The 10,655-nt window shown below is 35.8% G+C and overlaps 1 protein-coding gene across 1 annotated transcript in view; it reads right to left on the bottom strand.

Moving 5' to 3' along the window:
• Positions 1-6,143, bottom strand: part of LOC120089112 (zinc finger BED domain-containing protein RICESLEEPER 3-like) — a 35,660-nt gene extending 29,517 nt beyond the window's left edge. The window contains exon 1 of the mRNA XM_039046533.1: positions 6,032-6,143. Within this exon, the coding sequence (XP_038902461.1) occupies positions 6,032-6,143 (112 nt within the window). The remainder of the gene's footprint in view (positions 1-6,031) is intronic.
• Between the last annotated feature and the right edge of the window lie 4,512 nt (positions 6,144-10,655).

Genomic DNA, 10,655 nt, shown 5'->3' with positions numbered 1-10,655 from the left:
GAAAAAGAGAGAGATAGGTGCTGTCAACACACACGAGAGATTTGAACGCCTATCAATAGAGCTTTGGGATTTCATTTTCAATCACAAAATCAATAATTTCGTAGAGAAAGTAGAGGGCAGTGAGGGTTCAGAGGAATGTGTCAACTTTGGACGAGGAGATCTTCCAATCTACTCGTGAGTTTGGAGTTATTCCAAAGCCATACTGAAAGCTCTGGAAGTCTAGTTTTCAGAGTAGGGCTGCCGGAGGAAAAGCTCAAAGGAACTGGGCTGGAGGTTGAGAAGAAAGCAGAAGGATCAGTCTGGGCAGTCTTGAAGATTTTGAGATTCCGGCCAAACCACGATGAATTCTGAGCTAAAAGTTTAGGGTAAGATTCCTGAGACATTTTAGAATAAGTTTGTAGAAGGAAGTATTTCAAAATAAAGGTTCAGAACTATGAGTAATCTAAGTTGTAAGTTGAATCTTGATTCTAGGGTGAAAAGGAGCCCGAGGAGCTACTGAGTGAAAAGTTCCTAAGAAATCGAGGTGAGTGGGTAAAATGTTTTTAAGCCTTTTTGGATTACAAATTTACAGAAACATATTTTCGAAATAATTCGAACTAGTTTTATAAAGTGGTTTCCAAGCAAGTTTTGAATTATGATTTGAATGCATGCATATTGTTGAAAAACTATTTACATATGTTGATTTTCTCCAGCATGTGTTATCATCTTTAAAGCCATGTTGTATATAGTGTTATTAACTGTATATGCTTTAAAGAGAAAAGTTGTTTATAAATATGTTCTGGTAAAATGCGATGCCGAAGTATAAGGAGAAGGCATCACCCAACTAGATACTGAAGTACAAGGAGAAGGTATCTGTTGGTATTGAAGTACGTTTGAGAAGGTACCAAGCCAACGGGATATTGAAGTACGTTGGAGAAGGGTATCCTAGTAGCTCGATACTGAAGTACAAGGAGAATGTATCTAAGTAAGTAGTACCTAATGTGGCCACAGGTGAATAAAGTTAGAGATTGAGCAAAAGGGTTCCTCTGGACTAGTAGTTGGTGTTGGGATTATTTTACCAGTTATACAGTACTTTGATTTGAGAAATGATTTTACTGTTTTATGTTTAAACACTTATATAATTTATGCTTGGAAATATTATGCTGCAAAAGTTTATATTTCAGATAAAACTATTTTCTGAAATTATGCATGAGAATTTACTATGTTTTCACGGTCACTCCACTGGGCGTAAGCTTACCCCATTTTCAAATGTTTTGTCCCCAGGTAGTGGTCAAATCCTCTGAAGATAGCTCAGTATTTGTGCTCTACCACTAAAGGACCAAAAGACTTGTAACCGTTTGCTAGGTGTTACAGTTAATATTGTACACATATTGCTATTGTTCATATAGGGACTAGGGTTTGTGGGTTTTGGGACTTGTAAATCTAGTTATTGTAATGACTTCTAACATATTATGTTTCTAAGTTAAATAAATTGTGGCCTAAAGACATACCGTTGCATATGAATTGTATTTGGTATCAAAGTTATTCCGCAAGAATTTTTAGCAGTAAGTGTCAGCCTAAGAGGGTGGTTGGGGCGGTGGTGTGACACTTGGGTTGGGTTAGGTTCAAATAAATGAAATTTTCGTGGGTTTGGTTGGTTCATGGGTTCACCTAATATAATTGAAACCAACCAAAACCAATCCAAATTTATTATTAACTTTAAATATATATATATTTTATTACTTATAACCAATTATTTGCACATATATGATTTTAATTTTATTTAATTTCAATATTTTTTTGAATAATTTATTTTTCAACAACTCTTAAAAGTAGTTTTTCGCACTTTAGAAAGAAAATTTGCACTATATAAATTGGAATTGAGTTGTTAATATTAATTCAATATATGAAAATAATTAAATTAGATTTTTACATATTTACGTTTTACTTTCTTTTTAGAAAAAAAAATTTAAATAAATGAACCAATTACCCCGAACCAACCAAACGCAATATATTCATGGTTGGGTTGGGTTGGTTTATTTTTTAATAAGGATTTATTTGGTTTGAAAAAAATTACAATCCAAACATATGGATTGGTCTAAAAAGTCTTTCAACCCAACCCAACCCATAAACATATCTAATTTATTAAGTTGAAAAAACTTACAATCGAACAATTGGTTTGGGTTTAAAATATGTTGGGTTAAGTTGGGTTTGGTTCATTATTTAATAAAGATTATTAGGGTTAAAGAAACTTACAACCCAAACAATTAGATTGAGTTTAATATATGTTTCAATCCAACTCACGAGTACCCCTAAAAAATTATCATGAAAATGACTTCCAAATAAGGAGAAAAAAAGACAAGATGTCTAAAGTAGACTTGGACCCAATATCTGGGTGGACAACTAGTCATTGGCCAATTAGATTTAATGGTAACTTAATTTAGGATTAGAAAAACTTACATCCTAAAATCTAAGAGGAAAAATACATCATCATAATTTATATAAAGTAGAATTTCTTCTTCATTATAAAAAATGAAGGGCCTATTTGAATTGTCTTGCAAAATAAAATACATGTGTTTGATAACTTTTCTTTTTTTTTTTTTTTTTTTTTTTTTTTTTTAGTATAAGAGTTTGTTTGTTATATGCTAAAAAGTATGTTTTTTTTATTAATGTCAAATTACTATAAAGATAACTATAAAATATTGCGAACTAATAATTTAAAATAATGGTGCATTAGTATTTGGACGTCTGGTGTGATCTCTATCAAAGTTGACCATCGACGGTGGTGGCCGGAGTTAGCCAACAACAGTGTGGTCCCTATTGGCGGTTGTTGGAGTTGGCCAATGGAAGGCAGTGGTAGACAACAACATAGTGGAAGTATTTGGACGTCTGGTGTGATCTCTATCAAAGTTGACCAGCGACGGTGGTGGCCGGAGTTAGCCAACAACAGTGTGGTTCCTATTGGCGGTTGTTGGAGTTGGCCAATGGAAGGCAATGGTAGACAATAACATAGCGGAAGTGAGGTAGATAACCTTTGAGGACATTTTAGTAATTATACGAATTATACAAATTAGAGAGATATTAACCATAAACACTCAGAATCATTTTTTAAAGTTAATTTCAAGTTTTATCCAAACAAACTTATTTCATACATTCGTTGTTCCAAAAACTATTTTAAATGGTTGTCAAACTAATTTTTTTCAAAATGAATTTTTTCTTTTCAGAATTAAATTCTTAAAAGTTAAACCAAACATACTATGAGCTTGCTACTTCAGACTTAAGCATTTAAGTAAGTCACGACTCTTCTCCATTTTGTAGGTAAATCAATGCATAATTACTCTCCTCTATTTTGTGTGTTATTTTTTTCTCCTTTCACCATAACACGTCTAAAACAAGGTAATCTAACACACAATCATAGATATTAAGAACAATATTGTAACACTTTTGAAGAACAATATAGATAGAGGTAGAGAACATGAACACAGTTGTAATATGGAAATTGGTAACCCAGTTCGGTAAAATACCATCTACGTCTATGGGTAGTGTACCTAAGAAAGATAAATCCACTAATATAAAGTAAAGCAATTACAATGTTGTACTTATCTGTAAAGACAAGGCAATAACAATGATACATGGAAAACTCTACTTCTTGAATGATGCTTAGACACCTTCTAAATGCGAGACTTCCTTTAATACACCTCAGGATCCTCCTAAGTATGAGTACATTAGTAGATTAACACTTAGGCTCTCCCTTGAAAGAGTTAGGAACATGATAGCAGAAGCAATTTGGATAAAAAATATTCTAACTACACTAATTTCATGGATTAAGCATGCTTGTTCACAAAAAAATATGGGTTTAAGAACAACCACCTTTGTAGCTCAAAATTCTCTCTCTCCACTTGATGATTTTGATGATAAACATGTCGTGCACCACTGCTAGAGTCTTCCCTGCTATTCTCTGGCCTTAGAACGGATTGTGGGATCCAAATTTGTGATGAATTTCAAGGAATTTTGGAATTTGGGTGTTCTTGATTGGAAAATATTTGAGAGAGAAATTTTGCATTAATTCACCGTGGAAATTCTTCTTAATCTTTTGGGAACTGACCGCTACCTGAAAAGGAAAACATTTGAAAACATAAGCTAGAAGCCCATTGAGTGACTTAATAAAGACATAGATCTCAGGATCTTGCTCATGAGGATCTCTGTAACAACCCAAATTTGTACGTATACATTACAGGAAATTAAATGTCAAATGTTAAGCAGGACGAAATTTTATTTAAGGGGGTAGTAAATGTAATACCCTAACCCTAATTTAGAGGGATTGAGGAAAAAGGTTCTCCCCGACTAAGGTTAACGTCGAGGGATTGAGGAAAAGGGTTCTCCTCAACTAAGGTTGACGTCGAGGGATTGAGCAAAAGGGTTCTCCCCGATTAAGGTTGACGTCGAGGGATTATATCCAGCAAAGGGAGGCGGAAGTATGGGTCTCTTGGCCGGTAACAGACGTTGGGAGCTAGAGCGATGTATGCTCATTCTCAACTAAGGAATAATGATGTTTAATGGTGGTTTTTAAAGGTTTTGTATACAAGTTTGCTTGGTACATTTTAGTTCCAGTATTATGTTTTCGAGCTTTCAGTGAGATTCAGCCCAATTTCTAGCGAGATTTCCTTCTAGAGCGAGATCCTTAATATAAAATTAGCGAGTTTTCCTTCATTAGCGAGATCCTCATTCTACCTATCTCGCTATAACTCTCCACGGTGAGCTGTTTGCTTGTTCTTCCCAAGCAGTTGTCTGCTTATGCATAGATTCTCTATTACAACTTCAAAAATTCATAACTCAAAATCCGGACCTCTTTTCAAGAAACTTCCTTGTACAAACATAGTTAGAATTGGGTTAACTTTCTTATCTTAAACTTTCAGCCAAAACATTCTTATAGTTTGGCCTAGAGATTCCAATCTTCATCTCAGGACCTGATTAATCAGCGATTCTACCTCTTCTGCAAATTCCTCACTTTTTGTTCCTCTTCTTCTACAACCTTTATCAGGAAAGACAACCTTGAAAACTAGATTCTCCAAGCTTCCAAATAACACTGATTTCACTAAATTTTCTCATGTAGATTGCCAAAACCAAGCTTTCGAAGTTCCTTTTCCCTTTTAATCTTCCTACCGCCTCCCGAATTCAAGGATTAACTGCCACGTGCCAAACCAATAAGTGAATCTCCTTATTTAACATGTTTTATTCCCTTCCTTTCTCAACAACTCCTATAAATAACATGGATTTTCACTTATTAGATATTTAATATATCATTCTTTTTGCTAAACATGCTTGTTTAGGAAACTTAGAATTCGAGGTTTACACTTAGCTACACAAGAACTTATTTCTTCTTGCTTCCATCCTCTATCCCTCCTAAACCATGGCTTCATTTAAATCACTAGAAGACATCACATTACTTACTCTTACTTAAAGTAATTAGGGTTCAGGTTTTACAAATTCTTCCCCCTTGAAAGAAATTTTGTCCTCGAAATTTTCTCGAACCTACTTATAACTTAGACTTTGACAACATCCTTTGGTCGTAAATTTACAACCTTCCTCCTTTCTTTCTTCTTCCCCCCTTTTTTTACTACGCTTTCGCTGCGTTACTCTGATATTAACTTGTTCATGGTAAATAATACTAGTACATATGAACAACTTGGTCATCATAGTTCACTGTATTTGTCACATCCTCTGGTGACTCATCCATTCTCCATTGACTCATAGTATTTGTTTATTACTGGGGTGGTCCTTTTCCATTTTCTAGCAATACAACTGGAACATTCTTTTCCAGTTGTCATACCTTTGAATTACTTGCTAGTTGTGAAATCAATATTTGTGTCAACCAAACATCTCGACCTAACCAAGGGCACTTTTCTTAGGATATCCTTTCTATCCATACTTGGGAGAAAACATTTTTTGTACTATAAAATTTCCCAACTATGGCTTACCATACTGTATACATAATGTTTTTTTAACTGTACCAGTCCCTAGCTCAGTTACAATTCAAACTTCGAGCTATTACCTGGAACATCAGCAGATCTGGACCTTTTCCTTTTTGTCTTCTGCTGACCATTTTGTTCCTTACTTTTATACTCAATGTACCCCTGGTACATTTTGAGCTCACTGTTGCTCATCTTTTCCCTCCTCTCAGGATTAATCTGACTAGGACTTCCTCTAGATTACACCATTTCCTCTGAATTCACTAGAATTGACTTTACGTTTGCACCAACCTCTGAACAAACCTGCTATACATTCTATTTCTAGTGAAAAGTCGATGTTTACCTGCGTGACTCCCGACTTCCACTCAAGTACCAGTAGTGGATTGAGTAATCCTGCCGGCCTTTGCCTTCCAGGATTCACTTGTTGACAAATCAAACATCACATAGTACTTTTCCTATTTTGCTAGACTATGCCTTAGTCTATTAGTCTAGAGTGGTCGTTTTTCTCACTCCTTATCATTCTTTACATCTTTACTACTTTAACTGGGAAGGAACTCCTCTTGTTTTCTTCCTACAATCATAACTTGCATTCTTAGTCGAGAGAGAATCTTTATTCAATCCCTCAACATCAATTCATGGCTAGCATGGAGTGTTCTCAACACTATCAATCACATTTTTTCCCCTTAATTGTACAATTCTAATTCAAGTACCATCATACCTTAGGTACTATTGCTTAGATACCTTCCCCGTGTCCTTCAGTATCGATCTATTCAAATTCTAGGGCAAGGCCTCAGTACCTTCTCTATGTGCTTCAGTACTGAGTTATTCACATTATAGTCTAAGCTCCAGTACATTCTTCATGTACCTCAGTACTGAGCTATTTATACTTACTTGCTTGCATATTCTTATCTTTTAATAACTTAATTGTCCAAACACATCCCTTACTAACGCTTCCTCATGGTCATTGTAAAACATAACATAAATACAACATTAATGTGAGGTGCGTTGTTTGGTAATTATTTGAGAATAGTTGTCATAAATAGCTTTCAGTAATCATGCATTGCTAAACATTCATAGGTTTTAGCAATCTATTTAAAACATTTAAAGTATCTAGAGTCACTCATTCCTGCTATTGGAACCATGATCAAGAAATACAACTTGGTCTAACCAAAAATCACATTTGCTGAACGTGGCATACAACTGCTTCTCTCGTAGTGTCGGCAAAACTATCCTCAAATGGTTCCCATGATCTTCCGTACTGCTTAAATACACCAATATGTCATCAATGAAGATTATCATGAACTGATCCGAGTAGGGATGAAATATCTTATTCAACAAGTCCATAAATACTGCAGGGGCATTCGTTAATCCAAATGGCATTATTAGAAGCTCGTACTGTCCATACCTCGTCTTGAATGCAGTTTTTTTTTTAAACATCCGCCTCTATCTTCAACTGGTTTTAACCTGATCTCAAATCTGCTTTAGAGAAAATCGTGGTTCCCTTTAACTGATCAAAGAGATCACCTACACCAAGCAATAGGTACTTTTTCTTGATCGTCACCTTGTCCAACTGCCTATAATCCATATGTATCTGAGAGTACCATCTTTCTTCTTTATAGAAGGCCGGCGCTTCCCAAAAAAAAATAGATGTTGTATCTGGAATTAAATCAATAGTAAACTCAATTTCCTTGTCAAATTGTAAATCTGATAACTTTTCAGGGAAAACATCTAGAAACTCTTGTACAACTGGTACATCCTCAGGTTTCATCTTCTCGTCCTACAAAACCATCACATGGCTAAATAGGCTTCACATCTTTTACTTAGCAGCTTCCCATCCTCCATTGCTATTATTAGGCTTTCTGGAATATTCCTTTGCTTCCTACAAGTACTGTCTCTTGCCTACATAATCTCTCGAACATTATCCATCCTTAAAACAATTCATACAGTTGTAACATTTATTCGAAAAATCCATGCTTTAAAGTGACATCAATTCCAGGAAATCTAATGGAATCACTTCATAACTATACTTATCAATAACTACTCTAGAGCCTGTAAAACTCTTATATTATTACAACCTCTCCACAGCATAATAATAACTACTTAGGGACATGCTTTCTACAATCTTTCCTACAAGCAGTGCAACATATCATATAACAATAAAGGTATAACACCCTAGGCAACTAGTTCATAAATATACCGATACATAAAGTTACTTTACCATTCACAACATTAGGTAACTCCTCTGCCTCCTAGTAAGACACTTCATAAAAACCTACCCTACCGCTGAGATCGTCTTGCTTCCTTTCTCGTTTTCCCTTCTTTTGAATCCCTTCCTCGGCTCCTAAGCCACTTGGCTTATTTATCGCCTCTAGAGTCATTCCGTGTTCTATCTGAACTCCTCGACCTAGCTGGGCATTCCTTCTTGAAATGTCTTGCCTGTTCGTACTAGAAACATACGTTTTTCCCTTAATAACATGTCCCTCGATGATGCTTACCATAATTCGTGCATAAGAGTTTCTGACCCGAACTAGCTTCTAGCTCGGTAGGATGCCAAAACCTTGATCTATCACCCATACTAACCACAAGTCTTGGCTTCTTCCTTCCTACACAATGTTGACTTGTAGCTCTCTATCCTTTATCAAATCCTATTAGGTCATTTTCAATACCGTACTTCCTTTCCGAATTCGCCAGAACATATTTGACACTTTTTGTCAAATATTATGTCCTCTAACTGAGGATCTGTTCCTGTTTGCAGAATCCTCGATTTCCCGTCTGAAGTCGTTTCCTGATTTACCGGGACTTTACCTTTCCATTCACTAACATTTGAATTCCCTTGAATCTTGGAACTTCTAAAGATAGGGTCAGGGTTCCCGTTGTTTGTCTGCCTGCTCTGCTTGCCACTTTTACTTGATATCTTCCTTTTACTTAGGTAGTACACATGCTAAGGACTCAGGACTCAGACTTACCTATATAAAATTTTCTCCTCTCTTCCCAAAATCTTTTGCTCTGATACCAACTTGTCATACCCCACTACAGATTACCCTCTTAACCTGGATAGAATGATGACTACAGCAGTTACCAACCCTTTTGCTGGTACTTACTGCCAAACAAACCTATTAACTTTTACTCAAACCCTGAATACATACATATCATCAATATACCAACATATTAACTCAGAACTTAACACATTTACATTACAGGATTTTGCAGCATTGTTCATACATGAATATTACAACTTAGTGAGACCCATCTAGTATACTAGTCACTAGACAGACACATGTGTATTAACTAATACAAGTTTTCAATTACACTTCCTTCAACTTGTTTCTTTGAGTGATAGAGTAGCAACAAAAAAGTCTTTTCGAAGTTAACCGCTACCTGAAAAAGAAAACATTTGAAAACGTGAGCTAGAATCCCAGTGAGTGACTTAATAAAAACATAAATCTCATGCTTAAACTGAAAGCTCGAAAACATAATACTGGAACTAAAATGTACCAAGCAAACAAGTACACAAAACATTTAAAACCACCATTAAAAATCATTATTCCTTAGTTGAGAATGAGCATACATCGCTCTAGCTACCAATGTCTGTTACCGGCCAAGAGACCCATACTTCGGACACCTTTGATGGTATATAGCCTAGGAGACCCATACTTCGACCTCCCTTTATCCTTAGTTGTGAGTGAACTACTAGATCTTACCCTCAACGTCAACCTTAGTCGGGGAGAACCCTTTTTCTCAATCCCTCGACATCAACCTTAGTCCGGGAGAACCCTTTTGCTCAATCCCTCTAAGTCAACCTTAGTCCGGGAGAACCCTTTTGCTCAATCCCTCAAGGTCAACCTTAGTCCGGGAGAAGCCTTTTGCTCAATCCCTCAAGGTCAACCTTAGTCTGGGAGAACCCTTTTGCTCAATCCCTCAACGTCAACCTTAGTCGGGGAGAACCCTTTTGCTTAATCCCTCGACGTCGTATTACCAACGTGCACGTGGTCTTTTCTATGTACCGTAAACACCTTCGGTACATTTATAAAGATACCTTCCTTACCTTCAGTATCCGGCTCACTTAAGCTATCAAGTTCTCGAAGAGCAATAAAAGAATAGTTTTCAAATATAGCATAGAAAACTCTTCAGGATACCTTCCCTACCTTTAGTATCCCTTTTCATTATGTTTAGAAATACCAACGTCTGTACTTTGACAACCTTAGGAATTTAAAACATAGTACATCAAACCTCATTCAACCTTAGCTTTAACCCTAACGCATGCTTCATACTTTGTGAAATAAGTTGGCTTAAAACAAACTGAACCAGCTTGTAAAAACCACTAGCATGCATTAGACATGGAAAACATACTTGGAAAACCCATACACTAGTGAACATCATGAAAATGGAGTTACCAAAACATGCTGAAAGTATTTCGACAAGATAACATATTTAAATCATGTCAATTTCCGTGGAAAATATGCTTTACTTAACATGAGAAATATCTTCAAACATATGTTGCTTCGCACTTCATTTGAACACTTAGCATGAGAAATATCTTTTAAGAAATAATAGTTTCTAAATCATTAAAACATTAAAGCATCACATAGTCAGTCACAGCTCGTTGGCCTCTTAATGGGTTATACGCCACTCCTAGCTCTTCTTGGTTTGAAAGGACATAATTCTCGGTTAACTACTTAGAATTCTTAGCAAAATACCGCAAACAGT

The sequence above is a fragment of the Benincasa hispida genome, chromosome 10 (genome assembly GCF_009727055.1).
Source record: "Benincasa hispida cultivar B227 chromosome 10, ASM972705v1, whole genome shotgun sequence".
NCBI lineage: Eukaryota > Viridiplantae > Streptophyta > Magnoliopsida > Cucurbitales > Cucurbitaceae > Benincasa > Benincasa hispida.
This window is presented reverse-complemented; position numbering and strand designations above follow the sequence as displayed.